General features: G+C 46.7%; 3 protein-coding genes across 27 annotated transcripts in view; 2 read left to right on the top strand and 1 right to left on the bottom strand.

Moving 5' to 3' along the window:
* LOC110347012 (uncharacterized) overlaps nt 1–26,274 on the bottom strand; it is a 66,886-nt gene that overhangs the window by 12,340 nt on the left and 28,272 nt on the right. For 3 of the 25 annotated variants that reach the window (XR_015448201.1, XM_087203540.1, XM_087203539.1), the window contains exons 3-5: nt 3,975–4,116; nt 3,722–3,859; nt 86–1,601 (exon numbers count right to left, since the gene is read on the bottom strand). The exons of 4 other annotated variants lie outside the window; for them this stretch is intronic. Coding sequence is in view for 2 of the 21 variants with exons in the window: in XM_087203538.1 (XP_087059664.1) it covers nt 3,722–3,851 (130 nt within the window). In the remaining 19 variants the exon portion in view is untranslated. 18 more of the 25 variants (XR_015448207.1, XR_015448205.1, XM_087203537.1 and 15 more) reach the window with 15 other exon arrangements.
* On the top strand, nt 7,540–9,397 carry Lelp1 (late cornified envelope like proline rich 1). Its single transcript, XM_087203542.1, is given in 2 exon segments — nt 7,540–7,724; nt 7,726–9,397. Coding segments are annotated over 2 exon segments (255 nt in total). The 3' UTR covers nt 7,796–9,397.
* On the top strand, nt 18,189–18,527 carry Prr9 (proline rich 9). The gene has a single exon (XM_087203541.1). It carries the CDS (start codon nt 18,189–18,191, stop codon nt 18,525–18,527), a length of 339 nt encoding a protein of 112 aa, XP_087059667.1.

Here is a 26,274-nt window from a genome sequence, read left to right as displayed (position 1 = left end):
CCTCCTCTCATTTTATTAAAAGTTAGGAAGACTTCACATTTCTTACATATAAAGCTGTTTAGGAATTTGACAAGAAATAGCTTACATCATTACTCCCCAGTATGGCAAAAATCCTCAAGAAATTTTCTGACTTTACAATCTCACATCCCATGAAGAAAATTTGTCCCTGTTTTCCATTTTCCTTGCACGCACAGATTTCTCCCTCTGTGCTGATCCTGCAGAAGGGACTCCCGATTGTCGGGGATTTTCTCTTCCTCTCTGTTCTCTTCCTTAAGCCATCTGGCTCGGTGAGACCCCAGTTTATCTCCTCTGGTGGGGCTGGGAAAGTGACAGAGCCGGGGGGAAATAAAGGAAGCAAAGCTTTGGGAAGAAGCCTAGGATATGTCCCGAAGTGGAATATGGGTCAAGGGGAGGAAAGTCGGAGCTCCCTGAAGAGAATCACTCCCTTCTACCCATGAAACGCCACCCACAGTCCCCTGGGCCAGGCGCTTCCCTTTCGCACCCAAGATCATGTTTCTCCCTGCCTGCTGCTGAAGCAGGTCTCACCAGGCAGAAAATGGCAAGCATCTGGAGAGTGAAGTGGACATTCAGGGCAAGTGAGGCACAGCTCCAAGAGGAGGAGGTTGAGATTCAGGATGGATGCCTGATATGCGAGTCTGCCTCTGCTTGGAACCCTGGGTCAGACGAGCCTGTATGTTAGACAAATCCAGAGTGATCTGTGATTCCTAGTTCACAAGGTCCAACAGTACCTCCTCCTCCAGGGTCCTCTAGGCCTGATACACGTACACTGGTAATGGAAGCTGACCTTTAAAGACAGATCTCCACCTGCATGAACTGAGGCCTCCCTTCTCTGAAACCTTATTTGAGACTTAACTGGTATGATAGATTTTGTCTTGTAATCCATTCATGTGTTCCTCAACACTCATTGAGCCGGGGATTTAGCTCAATGGCACCGCACCAGCCTTGCCAGCGCAAGGTCCTGAGTTCAATCCCCAGTACCAGAAAATAAAAATTCATTATCATCTCTGACCTATTAAGCCCTGGGCCCACCCTAAAGATGCAAAAGATAGTAAGAATTGCTTCTCAGCCTTTTGGCTAAGATCAAGTGCAAAAAATAGTAAGAGAGCCCTGAAGTAGGGCAATATGTGAGACAGAAGACACATGTATAGGGCCTGTTATGGTTTGGATCTACGACGTCTCCTCTTCCAAAGCCTCCTGTGGCTTTTAGCAAGTGAGCAGATCTGGGGGCACTAAAGCTGACTTCCTGTTGGGAGGGGGGTCCGGTCACCGGGGCATGACTGAAAGGGTGTATCACCTTCCCAGACTCTTCCCTTCATTCCTGCTTCTTGGCTGCCGTGACAGGAGCAGCTCTCCTCCACCAGACCCTTCCACCATGCCTGCCACTTCTGCCTTGGAGCCAGATGACCAGGGACTGAAACAGTAACCCGAAGTAAACCTTCCCCTTTAAGTTGTGGATGTCAAGTATTTCATTCCAGTGAGGAGAGACTGGTGGGGAGCATGCTGGAGATGTTCAGAGATGGGATCTCTTGGCTACAGTGAGGAGGGGCCGGGAGGCGTGCACAGAGGTTTTGCAGTTATGTCTAGAATGTGAAAATAAGACAGTAATAAAAAAAGAGGTGGGTCACTTTTAAATTCAGCAGAAGAGGAAATGCTCAGGGAGGAGAGGAGATGAGGCAGGGAAAGCACACAGAGGACGATGGGCACAAAAGACACAAGGCCAGCATGGTGGCACATCCCTGTAATCTTAGCACTCTGGGAGGCAGAGGCAGAAGGGACCCAAATTCAAGCCCAAACTAGCAGCCTAGTAACTCAGCAAGACTTGTCTCAAAATAAAAATTTTAAAAAGAGCTCAGGATGTAGCTCAGTGTGAAGGCCCTGGATTCAGTCCCAATTATGGGGGAAAAAATGACATCATAGCCTCAAAAACTGCAGTAAAGTCCCATGGGCCTCATATAGGGGAAGGGGAGCTGGTCAACAGCCCAGGCTGTTTAAAATCCTGTCCCAGGGGCCTTCATAAATGCCCAGGCACTGCAGAAGCCACAAGCAGCTAGAAAACATGTTTCTGCGGCTAAAGAACTACGATCAAAACCCCAGGCAAGGGAGTTGGGTTTCCCTAATGAATTCATTCAAGTTCCTCACGAGAGAAAAATGAGTTTTAAGCACCTCCCAAGCCCAGAAAGGTCCTATGTCAGCACGGAAAGTTCTAGTTTTTTCTCTCTCCTCCCTCTATCACCCCAAAGGCCCAAAGGACAAGACAGCTGGGTGAGAAGAGAAAGGCCGTAGAAACCCAAGCAGCACACAAAGAAGATGCCCCTCCTTTCCACTGAGGCCTCCTCCAGGAGTAGCCACAGGAGGAAAGAAAAGGAAATCCGACATATGGGAAATATCTATCTTTCAATTAGGGAAATAAGATTGTTCATGTAATAGCAAGTGATTAGAGAATTTCTTATTGTTTAGCATGAACCTAAAAGTCAATGACAGCTGCTGCAGATTTCATCGCAAGAGGAAAAGGACAGCTAACCCCACAGACAGAGTATAAGAGGCTTCAATGAAAGGAATGGAGTTGTTTTCTGACTTGACCCCTTAAATTCTACTTAGTCAACAAGAGTTTTGTAGAGAATAGAAAAAGACAGAAAATGCAATCCCTCCAAAAAAAAAAAAAAAACAGAAATGGACAACTCAATAAAGGAAAAATTGCTGATACTCAGAATCTTGTAAGGCTGGTAAAATAATATTGACATGCAGGGCAATGCAGGTATTCACAGAGAATGGCTGAATGGTCTGATGACTCTTAATGTTCAAATTACTATCTTTATCAGTAACATTTACATCAACCCTCCCTTTTCAAAACTGAAGTCATCCATTAATAGTTAATATTGAAATATATAACCTTTCCATGAACACCATCAGGAACTTTAGCTGGAAGGCAGAGGAGAAAATGATATGGAGAAAATTCCAAGGAAAATATTGTAGAAGAGGGATTTTAGGACCAAGATCAGAAAATAAGAAAGACGGAGAGGGAGAGCATACCAACAAGACAAGGGATGAAGAATTCAAGCCAACACTAACAAAACTGATAACTAACATACACAGCAAACATTTCTTAGAGGTTCTTCACACATAACATCTCTATTTTAAGAATACTGGAAGCAGTGCAATAGGGGATAGCATAGATTTTGCACTTCAAAATGTGTCTGGCATGTTATATGCACTTAACACAAGTTAGATATGATCCTAACACATGTGTTACTAGTATATCATTATATAGCTGAGAGAACTGAGACTTGTAGAATGGTTAAGTAAGGGTCCAAGCAAGATTTGAACCCAGGAACTAGACACTGGGGTCCAAATTCTTAACCCTTGATCCAAGCCAGGCTCTGACACTCATCTCCCTTTCCAACCCCTCTTCTGAGACCCAGCCACCTGTGAAGCCTGTTCTGTGGTCCATCCTGGAACAGCTGACCCCCAAACCCTAAACCCCAACTCGAAGCTGAGAGCTGAGATAGTAAATGTGATGCCACTGAGAGCACAGACTTTTAGAAAGGAGGGATTTAAAGACCAGAAGAAGATGAACAAATTATGTTCTGCTGAAAGTTCAGCTAATGCTGTATTGTCATTCAGTGGGAGCTTCTGGAGCAAGAAATAGGAAAGAGAAGAAAGGAGAGAGGAAGGTGACAATGGCTAGTAGAAATCATCACACCTTTGGACACTGCTGTGACAAAGGATGCAGACTGGTCGCTTTGGTCCAGAGCTGAACAGCAGGTGGAGGTGGGTCTTCTGAGATGGATGCAGGAATTGCTTCCTAACAAATTTGGGGAAATATGGCTCATGAACAAAGCTGTAGAGAAAAGAAATAAGGGAGCAGTCTACACCAGGACTGTGACTTTAACACCATTTATCCTAGGAAGTTAAATTCTGGCTCACCCACCAGTTTAGGCTTACTTGGGATTTACCTGTATGTGGCACTCTTGATCCATGGTGAATGCCAAGGAAACCCTGTATGAGGACTGTTCATCTTCCCCAGTCTCTTTTCTTTCCTGTTCTCCAGTCTTTCTCTGGACGCTCGTGCTCATCCACTCAGTAAACAATCTTGGACTGAAATAAACTCAAGGTATCAGGTCTTCCCGGTGGCCCGAGGACAAATAAGCACACTAGATATGCCTTTGTATCCACTCTGTTTTCTCACACTCAATCCCTAGTGCTCTAACACAAACCTGTTCTGTCTCTTCAGCTCCCATTAGTGGTAATGTTGCCATCTTTGAATCTGAGTCATCTTCAGTTTTTCTTAATTTTCTACAAAGTCAGTAACCAAGCCCCATAAATCCACCTCTCTGATGATGTTTCTTTCATTGGCATCCTTTCTTCTACCACTACTGCCTTCCTGCAGTCATGAAGATTTTGAGAAGTTCTTTGAAATAGGTTGATTCTACTCTCACTCCACCACCCGATCTCCCAATCCATCCCACACTTTGCTGTCAGAATTTTAACATGTTGGATACGATCATATTCAAATTTTAATCAAATGTCACTTGAGACTCATTAGTGAGTGAATGTCATCCCCAGGCCCATGTTTAGGCACTATGGCTAAGCCCCATTTACCTTCCAACACCACCCTCCCATTACCACCCACATGCACCCCTTTTCCAACCACAAAACCCACTGGCCAGGCTTTTGGAAAGGCCAGGGAGGGACTCTGGGAGGAGAACTTTTCTATTCTAAGACAGGATCTTGGGTTAGCTCAACAGATCAGGAATGATCAGGAGTATAAGACTTTCTTTATAATACAGAACATTTACCTTGGATATCAAGGAGTGGCCAAGGCTTAATTTAAAAAATGACTGCTGTATCCTACTGCTCCCCTCAAAACCTGAATTTTTCAAGGACATCAGAAAAAGCGCTTAAGTAATCCTTGGCTTTGGGCCATGGGGTATGGTGTGGTAAAGGGAAGATTTTGGAATCTCATACTAGAAAGATAAAAAGAGGAGTATCAGAGTGGCTGCAATCCAGCGCTCTGCAGAAAGGTGGAGGTGCAAGTTCAGGGAGTCAAAACTTCGGGAAGCTGTGGAGGGGACAGAGAGCAAGGGTAAACAGCAAGCCAGCTTCTCCTCTCCGGGCAAAGGCAAGCCTCTAGCTCTTGGCACAAAGGCATCTTCACTGTGGCCTGATCTTGCCAGCGTCAATTCTGAGAGACTCTGAAAGGGGTGAGACCATCAAGGGAGTGACTTATCATGGCTCAGTTCCCATGTCAAGGGGCTGAGTTGAGCTGGGAGCCTTGGTGTCACCCAACAATCACTGCTGGTGGTGCTGTGATGATGTCACAGAGGAGCCCCACCCTGGTGTCCTCGGAGCTGGACCAAGGACCCAGAAGGAAAGTCCACCTTCCCAGCACAGCTGAGCCGTCCACCCTCTCGGCTACTTGTCAGGCTGACTACCAGCTCAAAGGGGTGAGCAGTATCTGGACAGCTGGAAATGCTGCTCTTTCAGTTTTCCTGTCCAGGGAGTGACATACTACACAGGGAAGGAGGGCTGCATTTGTTAAAAGTTCCCGGTTGTTTTCGTAGCGAGAACTAGTGTGCATCTCACCCTGGAAAATAGTCTTAGCAATGTGAGAGTTTGATTTAATGATCCGCATTCCCAGAGAACTGTGCTGATTTTAAAACTCAGGTAAAATTCTTATTTTTATATTGTGAAGGGAAATCAAAGGTGTGACAATTAGATCCACCCTGAGGTAATGTCAGAGACTAAAAAGCCCTCTTCATGTCCTGCAGCTAAACTGTCCATGGAGAAAAACCTAGCCCAAAGCAAAACTCAGCAGAACAGAAGAGGACTCCCTTCTGAAAATCGTATTTCGTGGCTCTAATGTGCACATTTCTGATAAGTTCGATTTTCACAGTTTGTCTCCTCCTCTCCTGATTTTTCCCTCACCCTAAATGCTTGGCAGAATCTGAGTGGAGGCAAGGGAAGGGGAAGTTTAGTCTGGCCCATGGATAGCAGGGTTTAATTACCGTTCTGGCCCCCCATCCTTAGGAGAAGAAAGTAACTTTCAAGACTTCGGTAGCATAGGTAGACCACAGGATAAAAAGAATTGCCTGGGTCCACTCACATACCACCCACTTATCTCTAGAAAGATGGGGAAGTAGCCTTGTGGGAGTTCTTCAGAACCTTTACTGGACCATGGATGCCTTTAGCACTGGGCTCACAGAGTTATGGATGGTTTTAATGAATTGCACTAAACACCTGGGGTTACAGAAAACATCAACTGTATTTTTTCCCATTTTTTTATTAGTACACATTTGCAATACATGTGTTTCACAATCATCTTGGGGAGTAGGTACATGTATATAATACAGCTTCTTTTTAAAATCCCCTTCCCTTTCCCTTCCTGCTCCCCCTCCTCCTGTAATTCTCCTTTTCTCCTTTTCATTCCTGTTGATATTATTAAGCTTTGTTCATGTTCATGGCATATAAAGTTTGCATTCATTGAAGTTATTAGGATCATGTACAGGGTTATGTCTGTTGGGATTTTACCTTTTTCATTTCTAATTGCATTGATGTGAGTCTTTTCTTTCTCTTGATGAGTCTGCCCAAGGGCTTACCTATTTTATTTATTCTTCCAAAGAACCAACTCTTTGACTCATTGATATTTTTATACCTTTTTTTTCCTCAATTTCATTGATTTCTGCTTTCATCTTTATAACATCCCTCAATTTCATTTTGGGACTGGATTGTTGTTGTTTCTCAAGTATCTTAAGATCCTTCAAAAAATTATTTATTCGTGGTTGCTCTATTTTCCTAATGTGAACACTGATTGCAATGAACTTTCTTCTTAGAACTGCTTTCTGCCCCCAGAGGTTTCAGTGAGTTTTCAGTCATTATCAGTAACTTCCAGAAATTTTTTAATTTCTTTTTTGATTTCTTGTCACCCACCGGTTGTTCAGGACTGTGTTGTTAGTTTTCCAGGAGCTTGTACTTTTTCTGTGATTTCTTCTGTCATTTGCTTTCTATTTTCATTGTTCAATCGTCTGATAATATGCATGGGGTAATTTCAATTAATTCAATTAATATTTACTTCAGCAGGCTTTGTGGAATAGTATGTGATCTATTTAAAAAAAAAAATGCCATGCGCTCCAGAAAAGCATGTATACTCTGTTATAGAGGGCTGGAATACTCTGTAGATGTCTAATAAGTCCATATGTTCTCAACTATATTGAAATGGTTTTTAGGGTTGTTGAAGGGGAGGAGCATCCCAGGACCCTAGGTTAAGAGCTGCCCTAGAGTTGGTAGAACAGAAACAGAAAAGAGACCAGCAGCCAGAGTAAAGGTGGAGGGACCAGGACACGCTGCCACAAATCCACAGAGAGTGAGTACAACTCTTCCCTCAGAAGTTCTAGGGCCTGAACACATGGGCATGCTGCCTAAGAAAGGGAACAGGCAGGAGCCTTGAAGAGGCCAAAGGCATCCTTTCCTGCCGACCACCTGTCTTGTATTCCTTGGCAGGGCCTGCACAATCCAGAAACAATGTCAACGGACGATATGAGTAAGCCTAGCAACCCCAAGACCCCTGAGCCCAAGCACTGTGATCCCAGGTGTGAACAGAAGTGTGAGTCCAGCTGCCAGCCCAGCTATTTAAAGAAGCTGCTGCGAGGCTGCTCTGAAAAGTGCTCACGCGAGAAGTGTCCTCCACCTCCAGAGTGCCCGCCGGCCGTGCCCCCCCAAGCCCTGCTCCAAGCCTTGCCCTCCTAAGTGCACCCCTGCCTGCCCACCCCCAGAGTGAGGCACCATGGTTGCCACCACCATGCCGCCACCACGGCCCCGTACGACGCCTGCGGCTGGAACCCAAGCCCTGACCTGACGAGTAAAGGTGACTTCTGCTGCGCATGGCCTCCCAGGGTCCTGGGGGGTTTGCTTTCCTCCGTCGTCGTCGTTTCAGAGCATGGAAGCACCAAGAACCAATCCCTAAGGAGCGAGTGGGACCAGAGTTCCAGACCTCCACTACCAAAGCCCTTCGAGTCCCCGCTGCCCTCTGTCCCTGTCTGCTTCTTAGAGGAAGCTGCCCGTCCTGCAGAGTGCATCGCAGGAGCACAGGCCCCTGGGAGAACAGTGAACATGGCGGCAGCTGGGAAAATGCAGGAACCCCAGGGAGTGAAACGTAGAGGGCCTGAGAGGAAAAGCGGAGGCGGACTTTAGCAAACTCTTAGTACGGTATCCTAATGGCTATGCAGATGGCTCTGAGAACCCACCGTGTGGGTTTAAACTCTAGCTCTGTTTCCTAGCAACTTTGTGATTTATGCAAGTTATTTAATTTTTCTGTGCCTCAGTTTCCTTCTCACTGCCGAAGTTGCAGCACTGTTCTGAGACTCGGAAGCTGACAAATGCCTGGTGCACAGGGTACTGGAACATAGGGGTACTGAGTGGAGGGAGTACCCTACACTTGGCCGGGCCTAACACTCACACAACTTAATTGCCTGCACTTTTCTTCCTCGACGAAGTGTAAGACTCCTGAGCACACCGGTCAGGCTCTAATACAACCCGCTAGACCCAGCTGGACAGTCTCACAAAAATAGAAAAGGAGTTGTATCCATTCCTTGGGTTTGATGCTGAGCTATCCAATGATGTAACGTCACTATTGAGAGGGTCCCAGTGAAAGGGACACAGGAGCTCTACTTTGCAGTTTTCTGTAAATCTGTAGTATTTCCAAATGAAAACTTAGATACAAAAAACTAGATATGTATGTGGGGGGACCCCGTTAGGAATGGACAGAGAGAAGGCACTCACAGCTAACACCTTAGTGGGGATTATTTACAAAGAGCTAGAGTCCACATCAGACTGGCTTAATTCACAAGAGGGAATTTACTGGCTCATGTTGCTGAGGATATGCAAGAGAGACATTAGCACAGAGAACTGCAGCAACAAGGAAGCCCTTCAGGGGATGGGTACGCAGATTGCTCCTCCATTTTAGTCTCTCTCAGCGCCCTGAGATATATCCCACCCTCTCCTAATGTCTCCCCCTGTGCACAAATTGGGTATGAGGACACTCCAGTTGTCTCCAGGAAAGGACACTGGTGGCCTAGAAGGTCATGTGCCCACCCCTTTAGGCAAGCAGATGACAGAGCTCTGCCAAGCAGATCAACCGAGCTATGGATTATTACAGTCCACAGTATCTAAATGGAAGTAGGTTTAGCATTCTCTACAGTCATAGGAAGAGGTCATAAAAAAGGTCAGCTCTGGGATGTTCTCCAAATCATGGCATATCAACAGCTCCATCCTCCTCAGGCTAGAGGACGGTTCAGGCAACAGAGGGTATGGCAAGTACAGAGAGTTCAAACTATGCCAAAAAAAAAAAAAAAAAGATACCAGAGACCCCCTTTAAGACCCAGGCCTTGTCATCAGCTAGTTACCGATGTAGGCCATTAGAAGAGGGAGCAAGACAATGACTTTAGGGGTCCACCTCCTCATTTTTCAAATGTGAAAATTAGTGGTTACTTGTCTAATGTGAAGATGACTTGAAACCTCAGGGTCTCTAGGACAGGATGAAAGCCTGATCCTAGGATCTCACACTCCAGAGCTCTGTACAGTACTGTCTGCTGGAGGCCAAGAACCACTAGAACCCCATGTCAGAGCCATGCGGGCTATGGTGGATGGCCGATGACCACAGGAAAACCCTCCCACCTCACAGGAGATCATAAAGAAGGAAGCAAAAGGCTGAAGGTGAAGCTCAGAGTACAGCAATTGCCTAACATGCACAAAGCCCTGAGTTTGATCCCCAGCACAGGGGATAAAGAGGAACAAAAAGGAAGAAGGGGAAGAAAGGAAGGGGGAGAGAATAATGTGACACCCTTTTGCATCTATTAAATGATCACTTTCAATTAATAAGTCCCAGAACTCCCATGTGAAAATTGTGTCACTGTCAGTTGGAATATAAATAAATATCATTTTAGGAAACAATTTGTCCAACAAGATAATAGACATCAAAGGCATGAAGTGATTCACTATTTTGACTCAAAGGATTTACTTTATAGAACTTAGGGCCAAAAAAAATTTCTAACTGGGAAGAAAAAATAATTGCAAAATGGGAGGAAATGCTGTATAAACAAAAGTGATCATCATAGTATAACTTTAAAAATTCCAATATCTAACAATGCATGATTAAATGAACACGAACCTATTACTCCATGGAGTATTACAGTCATTTAAAATGTACTGAAGAGGGGATGTGGCTCAGTGATGGAGTGCTTGCCTTGCGTGCAGTAGGCCCTGGGGTCCAATCTCCAGCAAGAAAAGAAAAATGTACTGAAGAAAAAAAAAGCTCACTTGAATGTGCATCATAAAACAATTATCTGTAACAAAAAGCTTCAATGAATAAAAATAATAGAAATTAATTTGTGAACATTCTATGTTAGCATAATGGGGTGATGAGTAATGATTACTTTTATTTTTACTGGTGTTGTTAATATGCTTTTATTTTATAACAGGAAAAATAAATAATCATGAAATAATAATTCATTAAATAAGTATGAGCACTTCAGAGACCTCCCCAGAGTTCCCGGAAGACTTTAGCAGAGTATCTCAGGGGACGTGCACCATGCAGATGGCACCTCACTTGGGTGCCTTCCGCCTGGAGTACCACTGCCGACTGCAGACGAAGGCCTCCAGGTGGCTCTGTGGCAGCGGGGACAGGGCTGTGTCCCTGAGAGCTCAGCACGCTTTGGGAGGAGGCCACTCTGAGAACACGGAAGCCTCCACTGCCAATTTAGTTCTCCTTTCTCCCGTGCAGATGAAACCAAAGATAGACATCTCTTAATGGCTGCTTTCCCACAAAGAGCTCGATCAAAGGCAGTTCTGGGGAGGATGGCTAGAAGGTGCCGAGAGGGCCACCTCTCCACAGAATGCTATAATTACTCCCAGTCCCAGGGTAGTCACCAGAATAAATAAGGAACACCCGAAGAGTGACATCACCAGACTTTGCAGCACAGACCTGATGGTTCAGATAGAGAGAAAGGGCAGGACAGGCCCTCTCCTTCATGGGCATGCAATTATGGGGTCTCCTAAGACATCCCAAAAGGAGACCCCACCACAGACCCCTTGTATTGTCCTTTCTGAAGAATTTGGCAGAGCACAGCTACCCTTGAAAAGAGGCCTCGAGGGTCACCCCAAAACCTAGAGAGCTGGAGGCAACCGGCTGTGGGCAGACCCAAGGCTCTGGGTGGGCTGTGTAAGGAAAGTCTTGTTTGGAACCTAGAAGGGACCTTTGAGGCAACTGCCACTTCCTCCTGTGACTGGCAAGCAGGGACATGGCAAGATGGAACTGCTCACTGGGACAGGCCTGCTTTTCCTATCCTGCTTCCACATGACCAGAGGTTCCAGCCAGGGACACGAACAGAGGCACCTTCTGGAGGGCTTTATTGATGGCAAGTCATGACTGCTTCTACGCCACAGCTGTTGGTGCTCAGCAAATTCATAGGTAACGCAGTAGCTCATCTGCCAAACAAAGATTCTAAGATACAAACATCATAGAATGCATGCCAGGGTATTTTCAGTTGTCTCCGAGGTACATAAAACCTCAGATGTCTCACTTTGGAACTATGTTCTCCCCCCCCCCCTTTCTCCCTCTCCCTCTCCCTCTCCCTCTCCCTCTCCCTCTCCCTCTCTCGATGTTCTTCTCAGACTGAGGATTCATGGCTTTTTTCCACCAGAAAGCCCTCATCTTTCACTCACACCACTCAAACCTCTTGACAAAGCTCACTTTCCTCCAGCCCTACTTCCAGGGGAAGCCAGCCAAAGAGTATTGATAAAACTCAGATCTAAATCTATTGCTTACTCACTTAAGAGGTGTTGGTACAAAGCGGCTTTTGAGACAGCAGCTCAAGTGCCCTAACCTGTCGTGCAAAAGTCCTCAAGATCTAGCACCTGCTGCCTTCTGCTGCTGCCTTCTGCAGCTGCCTTGCCGCTCTCCTGCTCCGCCAAGAACTTTTCAGCCCAGGAGCAGATACCTGCTGCATTGCCTGGTGCAGTCCAGAGGGTTATGGCTTTGGGACTCGGCCTGTGCTTTTCCCCTACGTTCTTCCTCCCCGAGCCCCCTCTGAATGACCCGCCTGCACAAACCCTCACCCTTTAACTCAACTCAGGGGTTACCAGCTCTAAGGAGCTTCCCTGTCTGTACTCCATGTCCTCCCCTTCTGGGCTGCCTGCCATACACTCTGGTCAGCTGTAACTTTACTCTCCCCTAGACTGTAAACTCTCAGAGAAGATACCTGTCACAGGATCCATAGTAAGTGAGTGGGTGCTCACTGGAGCTAGGGGCACTTTTCCAAAGGTGAAAAAGCCGCTTTGTACCAACACCGGCACATTGTGCTCCTTAGCCCCACTGCAGACAGAGACCCTCAGAACTCAGCAGTTCAGGGAAAAGGGGGCAGGTGCTAAACATGGGTGTGGAGCTGAGAGAGGCAGCCCTGGTCTCGGTCACAGTCCTGTCCTTGGCCATTCTTTTTGCGACACAAGATGCTGACTTGCCAGCCTCACCCAGGGCAGCCTCTATGCAGTTTCTCATCTTGGAAGACTTGAGGGTAGGGGGTTGACATCACACAGCTGTGGATTCTAAGTTAGCTCTGCACTAACCAGCTGAGTGGCACAGGAAGGTCTTCTTGTTTCAAGGAAAGAAGCAGGCTCAGTTTCTTTGCCTAAAGAATAAGAAAATCACCAAGAGGGAAGAGTGGAGTGGTGATGTTAGTCAACTGATGCCAAACCCCTGGCATGAGAAGCTGAATTCAGAAAACCAGGATGCCAGTAACACTCCAAGTGTGTCTCTAGGTATTACTTGGAATCCTATGCCACCACCTAGTGCAGCAGATAATTCTTACCATCTGCTGTGTGAAGCAGGGGTTACAGGGAGAAATGGGGGGTCCTCAGAAAGAATGAGGCAGGGGCTTCCCTCCCACCCACTCCCAAGAAGCCCACAGGACCAGGACCAGCCAGGTGACTTTTGCATCACTAAACATCGGAGCTAGATGTGCACTCAGGACTTCCAGTGTCTAAACAAAAACTAAAATAGTCTAAAATAAAGCCTCAGTCTAAAATAAACTGAGGCCCAGGGAGGAAACAACTTAAAGTCACAGTGAGTTTCTTGTGGGAAGATTCTAGATTTCCAACCCCAATTTAGGCCAAGAAGAGCCAGACTCCAGATTCAAAGGTAGTAACCCAGCAGCAAACCTTAGCAGTTCAGGAACACCTTTCCTCCTCACTGTCTGTGTTTAGTGGTCCTTAACATGGGGTCCCTGGCCCCTGAATGTGAAGGCCTCTGTGTAGGTAAATATTCTCACGTCTCCAAAACTGTTAAGAACCACAGGCGAGGGCCGGGGATTTAGCTCAGTGGTTTCTCCGCCTGCTGCGCAAGCGCAAGGACCGGAGTTCGATCCCTGGTACCAAAATTAAAAAAGGGAACCACAGGCTAGTACCTGTGTCCTTGTCTTCTCGAAACTTATAAAGAATCTCCAATACAGTGGCTTCCTAAATGTTTTTAGGTGTTTTATTGCTCATATCAGACACAATCTCACTACATGACCTTGAACAAGGACCTAACACGCTGGGCCAAAAGGAGGAAGTGGAGTCAGGTGGCCTCTCATGTCCCTTCTGGCCCCGAGGGCCTGTCATCCACAGCTCATCCCAAGTCTCTGATTCGGACTCCCTGTGTCACTGAGAAAGGAAGGGAGAGAGACGGTGGCCTCTCCCTCAGGAATGTACAAGCTTAGTTAGCTCTCTAGAAGCACACACTCCCCAGGAAATGGGATGCGCCACAGTCTGCACTTTTCAGCTTCATCGGACCCACTGCAATACATTATGCAGATGAATGAAACACAGAAATCTGGAAAATATTATCTGATCAAAGGAGATAGTTATTTGATGGGAATGAGGTTAGGTGGAACATCCAGCAGAGACCTGAGTCTATTCTGCTAACCCTGTCTAATTATTCTCTGGCTCCCAATAATAACAGCTCCAGAAGTCCAAAGTCTGAAATGTCAGATGGCGTTGAATCAGATTAGCCCCAGTCTTCCTGGAGGGTTGGTGATAGTCACAGAGCCTACATGGTCACCGGTCATCTGTAGTTACCTGGCCTACTGTGGAGTAGGACAATCTCCTCAAAGTGATCCAAGCCACAGCCCCAGTGCCTGGGACATTGAAGATGATTCTCACGGGGCTCAGACCCCAAACACTCTCATTGTGTAGCTAGGCAAAGACCTAAATTCGCTCAGCTGCCCAGCTGGGTCAATGGTACGTGCAAAGGACAGAAGAGTGGGTCTTCCTATGGGTCTATTATAAACTAATCAAAGAGGAAGCATCTCCACACACATGTAGCCACATTTACAAGGTCACATAGATACCTAGGGTAATCATCTGTGATCACATTTACAATGCCACCGAATGTCAGAGCTGCAATGGACCCTACTGAAGGCCCAACTCTCCTGTCTTAATGATGATGAAACTGAGGCCAGAGAAGGTCAGGGCCTGGTATGAGGTCATATATCTTGTTAGGGCCAGATCAGGTACCTGACTTGGGCCTCTGAGCAGTGCACCGTCTATGCAGCACAGTGAACAGGAGAGTAGAAGTCACAGAACAGACAGGAGGCAGAACAGAGGCCATACAACAGGGTGAAGTGAAGAAGCCAAGGAAAGCTTTATGGCAGAAACGAGTCCCAAACTGATTCAGACTGCACTAAGCTTCAAGCAGCTCAATTGCCCTAAGTGGTAGTGTTTATGTTCTCTAAGTTAACCCTCATAAGAAATCTGTGAAATAGTATTCTACCTTCTCAACAAGGAGGAAATTGAGGCTCTGAGAGGCTGCCCCTTATCCAGTATTGCACATAGTATAGGTAATGGATGCAGTCCTGAAGCCTGAGTTCAGTTCTTTTTCTGTGTCTCCTTTACCCAAAGCTAGTCTTCGATTAAGGGTCCTGATATGGACAAGCAGGAATCTACTTAAACGCTGGAACCTACAATGAGAGTTACTGCTTCACTGGAGAGCTCCCTCCTCCAGAGTCCCCAAGAGCGTCAGACACTGTGGAGGTACATCAGCTTCTTACTGCTGTTATAACCACACATTTTGTGGCTTAACACAACAAAAACATGTGTTAGAGTTCTGCAGCCCAGAAGTCTTTAACACAAATCCCATAGGGCGAAAATCAAAGTGCCAATAAGGCTGCATTCCTTTCTGGAGGCTCTGTGGGACCATCTGTCTGTCTCCTTGCTTTTCCCAGGTCCTAGACACCACCTTCAGTCTGGGCTCCTGGTCTACTTTCTTCTCTAAAGCCACCAATAGGGTCGAGTCTTTCACTTTAGACACAACCTCTTCTGTCCCTCTTTCTACTTGTAAAGATCCCTGTGGTTATATGGGCCCCACCTGGATAATCCAGGATAATCTCTCTACTTTAATGTCATCTGATTAGCAACTTAGTTCCATAAACTACCTTTTGTGCCACTTTAATTCTCATTTGTCAAGTAACCGAACACACTTAACAACTCTAGAGATTACGTTATGGACATCTTTGGGAGGTCCTTATACTCCCTTCCACAGAAGGACTTTGGGGTCCGTTTCAAGACTATTCCACTATCATGAATCAATTCAATGATAGACACAGAAGCCTTTTAAGAAGCTAAACGCTGGGTTTTATTTAACTGCGTTCAGCACCTACCATGAGAACACAACCTAGTCTCTCCATTGCTCTGTGCATTGCTATTTAGTCTTCTTATACTTGGGCTCAACCAAAACCACAGATATGTGTGTGGGATAAGAGTCATCTCGGGCACCGTTTCAAGAAACTTTTGGAAATCTCAATCAAGCTGTCTTTCCCCAAACTCTCACCCATCCCTTTCCTAATCCTTTTCATTTTGCCTGCATCTCTGTAGTCCAACAGCCTCCTAACAGAGATTCCTTCTGCAGAGGTGCCTGAAATGCCATTTTCCACTTTCACTGCTGGAGCAGTTCTTATGATCCAGTAAGCATAGCACAGTCTTCTCCCCAGCAACTTTCTATACCCTTCTTCTGCAAATCAGTGAGTGGAGATTTTCTGGGGTGTGAGGGCTGACCTCTGCCCATCTTCTCCATATGCCTGTGAGCCCCTTCTAAAGCAGGGCTGAAAATGACTGAAAGAATGAATTCATAAACTCAGCAGTGAAGAATTCCTTGCCTCTTGGGATACAGGAAAATTTGTCTCCTAAACACCATTCGACAGAAAAGACAAAGGATACAAAGAGGGAGAGAAGAAATGGAAGAGGAGATACAAAAAGAAGGAAAAAGAAGAGGAGGGTCTACCCCTCCTACACCTAATCACCCAGTTCCAAAATTCCCCGAATGACCGTTTCTCTTCAGATACATCTGTGTCTTCCAAGTCCCTCCACACTCCAGCATCTGCCTCCTATCAGGACACCAAGGAGCCCACGCTGCAGTTATTCCAACCCTACTTGCACCACTGTTAAAAGCCAAAACAACTATGTGCTCCGCCACCTAGCTTACCTTTTACAAACTTTTCAGCTATCCAGTATCTAAAACCTACAGAAATATTCAAAGGCATTACTGATTTCAGCCAATACTTTTCTTTAGAAATTACCTAAGCCTACTTCTTCAAGTTAAGGATTTAATTTAGCCTCAAGGTCAGGAGAGAAGGAGCACCATCAATTTAAAAGAGCCTGGAATTTGATCAGCATTAGAAGCAAAAGCCGCCACTTTATGAACTAGGGGCTTCTTTCATAATTAATTCTTTCCTAATACCAAATGGCATTTTCCTCTACATCCAGCTATGTCCCACATCCAAAGAACCTCAGGTAAAAGGTTAACAGTGTAAACCAAAACTTAGTGGTGCAGGAAGCTGGGTGTGTTTGCTGTGCAAGTTTTCCTTTCATCATCTGGCTTTTATAGGCCTGAGTTCTAAGAAAAGGTTTTCAGAAGGCAAGGGGATGGGGTAAGCTTGCTGTGACCTGTCTTCCCAGTCACCATGAAAACTCTGGGACTCCATTTTTAGTTGTCATAAATCGAGGTTGAGAAGATGAAGATTTCCTGTCCTCTCACTCTACCCCACTTCCCAACACAAGAGGACAAAGGACCCCAAGTTCCCTGGGGCCCTTCATGCAGGAAATATTACTGTCCAGCAGAAGTGATGTGTCCTCTTATTTACTTTGAACCACAGGACAAGCCATCTTCCTTGCGTCTCGAAATGGTACTTTCTAGGCTCGGCAGAGAGGATCCGATCGGAATGTCCTAACCTGGCCATCCAAAGCCTTGGTCCAGACAGACCCGACTTCAGGCACAGTCTTCCCGCTGGCGTTGACGAGATGGGCAAAGTGGATCTTATCTCTCACCACATCCTGCACCGGCTTGGGCAGGCAAGACACCTCCACCTGTGGTTTAACAGGCTGAGATAACACTGTACGAACATTCTTTTTCTGCCGCCTCTAATGAAAGAGATCTGAGAGGAGCCCCTCCCTGCTGAGGTCTGGTGAAGAGTCAGAGGCCAAAGCATGGGCTGAATGACAGGCATCCCAAGCAGTGACTCGAGCCGTCCGTGATTTCAGAGGGAGCTCGTTACGGTGACTCCACGGTCAGGACTGCAGCCCCACGTGGCCCATCGGTCCCGCAGGAGGCAGACCAGGCACTACATAAAAGTCCCCTGCCTTGCTGCACTCACAGTGCACGTCCTTGGTTGGATCTTGTTGAAGATCAGGTGAGTGGACTCATCTGTGCCCTCTTTCTCCCTACTTCTCCATCTTTGTGAGACCACGGGTCTGCTCTTCCTAGTATATTTTCTACTGATTTTTAAAGGAGGTTTATCATTTCTTGGGCATTGCTAACCACCTTGTGTATTCTATGTAGTCTCTTGCTTCTGGTTTTCAAAAGGATTAGTAAAAGAGAAGAGAAAGAAAAGAGCTATGGTGGGCCTAGGATTTGGGGGTTCTGGCTGTCCAGAGAAAAGCCATGAGAGTACTTTCCCCCTACAGATGAGTGTCAGAGAGGGCTGAAGAGGGATAGGAAGAGAAAAGGATAAAAAGTAGAAATGAGTTCTTAAGATTAATAACCCCCTTTCCTTCTCTCAACTCTTCATGCCCCAGTTCCCAGGCTGGCATTTTTATTGCAGATCATTTTAAATCTTGTGTTGGTTTCAGGTTCTACAAATCACTCTAGGATGTCCTTCAGTGATCAGCAGTACAAGCAGCCATGTGTGCCCCCATCATGTCTTCAAAAGGCCCAAGAGCAGTGTCAGGCGCAGGCTGAGGAAGTGTGCAAGCCCCACCAGCAGGACGCCTGCCGAGAGAAGGGCCTAGGACAAGCCCAAGAGGTATATCTTTCTCAGTGCCCAGAGGTAAGCCAAGAAAACTGCCCACAACAAGTCCAAGATCCATGCCAAGACCAATGTCTACCTCAGTGGATGGAGCCATGCCAGGAGCCACCCCAAACAAAATGTGTGGAGGTGAGCCCACAGCAAGTCCAGGGGAAGTGTTCACCCCCTGGCAAGGGGAAGTAGCTGCTCATATGCCATCTGGGTTAAGAAGATGGCCAACGGTTGAAAACCCAATCCCAGCCCCCACTCGGTGACCTCCTCCTCTGTGTGCAATGTACCCTCTTGCCTCTTGGCTTCCTCCATACTCCAGGACTGGGTCTGTGTCTCTGAAGACAGTTCTCCCTGTATGTCATCAACCTCCATGAGTAAGTATTGTTCTCAGCAGCCTGGTGGAAACTATCAAATGTAGGAATGGTGTGGTTATCAAGAACACCAAAGCCTAACACAGCTCCCGTGGGGCAAATTCTTCCTAGCCCTTGGTAAGCAACAAGGAAGGGTGCCTTCATGCATCTTCTAGTGTCAGGGCCTCATTCAAGCCTCACAGCAACCTGACTCTGATGGACGTTTTGCGTGTCATCACCACCACAATCGTGAGTTAAGAAGAGGTTGGTTAGGGTGCAAACATCAAAAATTGGGTAGTTTTCTCTCTGGCCCTAACAGAGACAATGGTTGGACACTGTAATGTTGAGTGTGCTTTTTAAAAATGAAAGAAAATTATGTGAAGGACTGAATTCAAACAGCCAACAAGGAAATACAAGATGGGACGTTGGGGTCTTTGTCAATCTTTGTGCTGCGTAGCTGGTCTTTCTGGGGCCCCTCCTGGTCACCATGTGCCCTCTGTAGAGATGTGATTTGTGTCTCTGGGATACAAGCTGGCCTGCGCTCCAGCTTCCTCACCTTCTTCTCCCCGGTGAAGGTAAAACACATAATAAAGCCGATCCTGAGGCTGATACCTGACATGGCGCGTGTTCTGTCCTCCCCACCACCCGAACACCTGCTGTCCTGTGCTGATTATTTTCTCCTGTGGGGAGGGGATCTTAAGCAGGAATAAAAGCAGACCTCACAGGTGCACAGAACACCGACATGGAAAGGGCCTCCTTCAGGTCCTCTGGACACCCCACTCACAGCCTTGGCAGGCTCAACCAGGCACACACTTTACACATCAGAACACGCAGCAGGAGGCTGGGACTGCTCACATGCAGTCAGCTGCAGGTCCTTTCCACTACGGAATCTCTCCTCTTTCAATGTCGCTTTCCAGAGGAAAAGACTGAAATGAGGAAGAGGGACATTGTGTTAAAGATATCCTAAATCAACCCATCACACCTAGAAACATAGCATCGATGTCGGAGGGAAGAACTAAACATGCCTCAGAGATAAACCCAGAGTCAAGAGCCAAAATTGTCAGCCCTGTCATCTGGCCATTTCAGGAAAGCCAGGCAACCTGGCTACACTGGCCATGCCCCAGTGCTTTTCTACCTGTGGAGAAAATATGGGGTGGGCACTTGAATCATGTGGAAGGGCCACAGAGGGACAGCACTGACATGAAAGGTCTAAAGGCTGCTTCCTCAGCAGCATCCTGAGCTCTGCCCGGGGCCCAGAGCAAGCTGTGACAAGAGTCAGCATCCTGAGGGGAGGCAGAGCTTATCAGTTCTCCTGGCACTCTGCCTACTCAGTCAGTATGATAAAAAGACCCCACCCCTGAAGGGCCCATGTCTCATCTGTTGGCTAAAGTGAGGGACTTGGGCACTGGAATCACACTGGACTCTCAATCATAAAGATGTCCTAGGATAGGATAGAACTGTAGCATAATTTGGGTAAGGCTTCAAGAGACAAGATATACAGAACCATTACATACTCATTGAGTCCGCAGTTCGCGGGCCAGGCCCTGAGTTCTATGACCATTCTCTTAAGGGAATCCTAGCAGCAGCTTTAGGGAGTTCAGCTGTCCCTGTCTGGTCTCATAAAGCCAGTTAGTGATGAAGTCAGGATTCTAACTCAAGTCATTCTAATTACTGCAGAGAACTCCCATCCACCTGACAAAAGTGCACGTGGTACTCAGAAGAAATTTCTAGAACCCATCTTCTTCTCATTAGTTCACTCCCCCATCCAACAAGTGCTGCCTGACCACTTGCCAAGTGCCAGGCTTCACGCCTGCCAGGTTCTGGAGAGACGCTGGTGAAAAAAGGTGGTTGATGTCCCTATGCAGAGGTAGGAGCTACCTTTTCTGCAGGCCATGCATCTTTCCAAAAGCTTCCTGGACATCTCAAGTCCCTGAACATCTCTAGACACCTGAATTCTAGCCTGCTTGCCTCCCCAGCTGGGTGGAATAGACCTTCTCATCCACGTCCAACTTTGGAATAAACCCAGGTGCTCATCATGGTCCAGTTGCTCCCTAGGGCTGCACCCTGAGGAGGTTCAGGGAGTGTCCCCATATGTGCACTTCTGTTGGGCTGAGGGAAGCACACAGAAACTTCTCTGCCTTGGCTCAAACCCAAGAAACATCTTTGTTCTCTACTCTTAAAGACAAGCACAAGTTGGAGTCCAAGATCAGATACCCAGACATCAAGAGGCAGTCCAGGGCTAATGAGAGGGCGAGCCCAGCGTATCAGACAGAGGGACAAGCTGGTGATTACTGAGGAGGCCTCGGCAGATGAGACGGTGACAAGCCTGCAGACTGCAGGTAAGAGAGCAACATCAAGCAGCCAGCAGACCTTCGTCCAGGTGTCATGGGAACTGCCACACCGCCTCTGAGGTGCTGCTCCTGGAGCCCGGCCCCTAATGACACAGATGCAGACCATGGCCACAAAACCCTGAGACCGGGCATCAGCTAGAACCATGCACACAGCAGCCAGACTTCCCCAGCAGTTTTGTGTCTGGACTTCAGCCTTTCAGAAAGAAGGAAAGGGCACTACCGAGCAGAATGACAGATGTCATGGATTCTAGTTGACAGTTAACTCAGTAAGTGACAATAGTGGGCCTTGGGCTCTACATACCAAGAAGGAAGCTCAAAGGAGGGTGATACAGATTTGGCCATTCATTCAATATATACCTGTGGGGAAGCCCCTGTGCTAAGGTGCTGTGCCCAACACTGGAGATTCATGGTGGTTTGGGGATGAGGGGTAGACCAGTAGAGCAGTGGCCTCAAGGATTTTCATATCAGAAACTTTTATATTTAGTCTAGGGAAGAAAATACCCTAGAAAGCAGGAAGATTGTCCTCAAATATTTTAAATGTCTTTAAGAGGAATGAATGTGAACCACCAAAGCACAGAGTTAGATCTAAGGACAGAAATTACGAATTTTTGTCGTAGCTTGAGAACATTCTGAGATCTGTTTGACGGTCGCAAGAGCTGTCTGATACACTCTGTGTCCCATGACATGGAGGTGTGCAAATGAGAGGGCGGTGGACAGTTCTCCCAGCGCCCTTTACTCTAAGACTCCTGCAACCCCAACTCCTGGGCAGAGCTGGGACTCGGAGGGAGGGACCCTGCCAGGGAATGGGAGATCCAAAAGTTCTGACCCCAAGGTCAGGAGACAGGAAGTTGACTGGTCTCTGGAACACTCCTGGGGAACTTCTTAGGACAGTCAAATTCCTAGGGACCAGCAGAGTGTATGAACACAGCTCGAAGCTAAAAAACAAGACAGGTGAGTGATAGGAAGTGGCCCCTCCAGATTCGGAGTTGTAGTATGCTTTCAGTGGCCACATACTCCAGTCTTGAGTAGCACCTTATGGTAATTCCTCACTGCCTTGCAAACCCAGCCTTCTCTGCTGAGGGTTTTCCCAGCCTTTGTCCCTTTATTCTGTGTCCTCTGGATACCCTTTCTCTTCTGTGTCTAAGTGACCTGCCTGTTTTCCTACCTGAAAACCCATCACAGCCTCCTTTCTGCCTGTACCTTCCTCTCTCCACCCAGGATCCCTCCACCCCTTCACACAGTCTGCTGACTCATGAAGCAACTCCAGAAAGCTTTCCATGATGCCAGCTCTGTTTTCTAAGTATGCAGGAAGGCCCTTAGCCTGTCACTTGGCTTCATGCACTGAGATTTGTCCGAGGGGTCTATGGTCCCATCACAGCTGCCCCTGTATGAAGACACACATCTCCTGTCCTCATGAGAGCTCCAGATGACAGCCCTTGGGCCATACTGAGCTCTGTGCCTGACTTCACAGGGCAAACCACATGGAGATCCAGAATAGCCTCACAGTCAGCCAAACGGCACAACCTCTGGGGCAGAGATAAAGGGGGATTCAAGCCTCGGGGATTGCCTGAGAGGCCTCATATTGATAAAGCAACCAGCTCATCTTGATTTGGCCGGGACCCCAGAAGTCCTGCATCCTGGAAACCCATTCAGTTCGGGATAAACTGGGATGGCCAATTGTCCTAATCATGTACCTAAGTGTGTGAGACATGATGCCTGGTGTGGTGGGAACACGGAGGAAAAGCAGAACAGGCTCTCCGTTCTGGAGGAATTTACAGCCCAAGAGACTCCTAGGAAAACTGAGAACCAAGAAGGGTTAGTGGCTGGTGCCTGTCCTATCAGTATTCCCCCTTTCAGCGTGTGCGTGCATGTGGGGGGGGGTGTTAGGCGGGGGACACTAACCAGCAGGCAGGCACCAGAACAGTCCTGTATAGGCAGGCATGGGAGGCAAGCAATGTGGGGGGAAGTCCTCAGTGTCCCCCTCCCCACCGCCATCAGCCCTGGGACCGCTGGACCCTGGGCAGCAAGTTGGAGCTTTTCCACTTTGGCCCTTCTTTCTCTCCCGCAGACACCCGCCTCGGCCCTGGAGCTGGCTGGCAGAAGAGGTGGGCTTTGTGGATGGCAGGGCCTTCTCGTCTCAGTCTCCCCATCACCTCTTCCCCAGCCAGTGTCACAGCCAAACTGCCCTCTTTTAGAAGCCACTGGGGCCACTTTCCCCTTCCCCACAGCACCACCTAATGGCCACACTTGGCCTTCCGGGGGCCTGAGTCACAGACAGCTGCACCTGCTGGGACCCCTGCCAGGCTAGGGCCCACAGAGGCAAAGGTGTGCGGATGCAGAATCTAATGAGTGGGCGGGCAGGAACGCTGTATGTGCAAAGCACAGTTAAGTAAGTCATGGAGTGGGAACAAGATGCATAACAGTTCAGGACGCAGGCTCTGGAATCTGACTGCAGAATTCAAACTGACTTCACCACTTTGCTTAAAAGGGAAAAGGGGTGCTGAGAGCCTCTATCTGCTGAGCTGTGTCCTGAGCACTGGATCCAGAGTCCCTCACCCTCATCCCCAGAGTACACAAAGGGGGAGACAGACAAGACACAAATCAGCAAATGCATGAATGAGAAAATGAAGAAAATTACACAAGGTGGTGACAGTGAGTGGGGAAGAAACTGAATGGAAATGTGGCTGACAGGAAGAGCCAGCCACACAGGCAGTGTTGGTGTCAGCACAGAGAGAACAGCAATGGCAGGAGAGTTCTGCAGCTCAGATGGCCTCGCAAGCCCAATCTAGACACTGCATCTGAAGGTGGATGCTGGCCAACTTGTGTCCGTCCAAGTGAATGCAAATGGGAAGGATGAGTTGGGACCATCCCTCTGGACACCTTGTCAAATGGGCTGTGGCTGAAGGATGGAACACTTTATCCCAGAGGAGGAGATTTCAGAGACACAAGAGCTGTTTGGAGACTTTCCAAATGCTAAAGAGAGAAGCGCTGGATTTATTCTTTGTGCTCTCAGAGGAAATGGCATAGACCAATGATTTAGAGCATAGGAAAGCAGGTTTCTGCTCATGTTAAAAATAAAACAGGACAGCAAATAAAAAGGAATGCTCATGCAGTAGTGAGTTCATCATCTCCAAAAGTATGCAAGCAGAGGCCAAGTGTCCAGCCAAGAAGGTTATAGAAAATTCAGGCTAGATTTTTAAAAATCTCTTAAGTTTCACATACAGTACTCTTTTGTGCTTGACTTGCTTACAGGTTGTCACTAGACTGTTTCACTCTGAATGCAGTGAAACAGTCTTTAGTGGCCAGTCACTGAACGGACAGTATGTCCAGGGACATCACAGCAGGGCAGAAGAGGACTGGTATTGGCCACAGCACAAGCTTCTCCTCAGGCCCAGAGTAGAGGTGAGCAAAGGTGACAGGTGCCAGTTCTTGCCTGCTCTGTTTGCTCCCACTTTCTCACTCCTGTCACGGCCCAAAGACAGAACTTCCTCCCTGCAGCGGTCTAAGGGATTAGAGAAAATATCCGGTGCATTCAAAGTCTCAAGTTTTTAGTTGCACTCCCTGGTAATAAAAATATTTCGCAGGAAGCTGGGGATTTAGCTCAGTGGTGTCACCGCCTGCTGCGCATGCGCAAAGACCCGAGTTCAATCTCCGGTACCAAAAAAAAAAATAAGAAATAAAAAATAAAGAAAAAATAAAGAAAGTCAGGTGGTAGATCAGTGGTACAGAGCTTTCCTGGCATGTGTGACCCCTGGATTTACTCCCCAGTACTGCAAAATAAGTAAATACAAGAGCTGATAAAAAAATATATATATTTCGCAGGATAAATTAACCTATGAAAAAGGTATTCAACTTCACTGTTCATCAAAAAAAAATGCAAATTAAAACCTCAAGAGAACAATGTTCCTGTTGGACCAGCTAAAATAAGAAGGCAGGGCTGGGGATTTAGCTCAGTGGTTCCGCCGCCTGCCTCGCAAAGAGCAAGGTCCTGAGTTCGATCCCCAGTACCAAGAAATAAAAAAGAAGGCAGAAGGAACAGTGTCGGTGAGGCAATGCGGGTGCAAACTCACACAGCTGTTTCGGAAACTCCTTGGCAGTAATTACTGAAGCCAAACATACACATAACCAGTGACTGAGCAGTTCCTCTCTGAGGCATAAGCCCTGCGTGTGGTCACCAAAAGTTGCTCTTAGAATGTTCATTCAAGTCTTATTCCTAATAGCCAAAGATCAGAAACAACCCCAAAGCCCATCAATGAATGAGTGACTTGTGTACTTTCTCACAATGGGATTCTGTACAGCAACGTGTGCAAATACCTACCGAAACAATATGGGTGCATCTCACAGACTTAAGCAGGGAGGAAGGAAAACAGATGTTTAAAAATCCTGAAGATGACCATATAAAATTTTCACTTATGAATCAAAGTCGTTTATATTGTTCAGTATAAAACATGTCATATGGCTCCACTTACATCATTTACATAAACTATAAAAATTAGCAAAAGAAAGCTATGCTACTGAATCGAGATAACGGTTATGGCACTAACTGGGAAGGAGAGTGAGGGAGACATCTGTGGCACTGGTACATCCTGTGTCTCCATCTTGTGTCACTGTGTGAACATCTACTAAACTGTGTGTTCACTATCTAAGTCCACTCTTCAAAATGTAGACTTTAATAAGGAGTTAAAAGTTTGGATAGCATCGTATAATATCACACATTATTTAGAAGTGATAAACATTATCATCCTAATATAAGTAAAAGATAAACACAAAATATAGAGAATTTTTAAATATGACATGAACAAAAAACATAGAAAATTTCAATTTTTTTTCCTAGTCCCAGTCGTGTTACACATTCTCTACAGACAAGAGCTCCCTCCGGATATGTTAGGGCAACCTCTCAGCTCAGCTTCTGCATCTGTAAAACTGAACCAATGGCCACGCTTTCCTAGGTGGCTGTCTTCATGAGCAAATCAGATATTTATGAAAGTATTTAGTAGCTGTAAAATATGAGAGATAATGAAATTATTATTACGAGGAGAGTTATGACGAAGTCTACTAAAAATGGCTTAGAATTTCATTAGAAGTAGCTCATGATTTCAGGAGAAATGTTCCCCTTCTGTAAAACTGCAAAACTTCCAGGCAGAGATATTGCAGAATGATTCCTACATCAGGCATACAGTAGAAGCAACAATAATGACTACGGTAATTCTAAGCACTTGATATATATTAACGCCTATT

Source organism: Heterocephalus glaber, unplaced genomic scaffold (assembly GCF_053883595.1).
Source record: "Heterocephalus glaber isolate CG9 unplaced genomic scaffold, H.glaber_assembly_v1.0 deba00001795, whole genome shotgun sequence".
Classification (NCBI taxonomy): Eukaryota; Metazoa; Chordata; class Mammalia; order Rodentia; family Bathyergidae; genus Heterocephalus; species Heterocephalus glaber.
Note: the sequence above shows the minus strand (reverse complement) of the source record. Positions and strands in the feature narration are given on the sequence as shown.

What these genes read in the sequence shown, in the direction of transcription:
- Prr9 (XM_087203541.1), top strand. Translation starts at nt 18,189, where the DNA reads ATGTCCTTCAGTGATCAGCAGTACAAGCAGCCATGTGTGCCCCCATCA.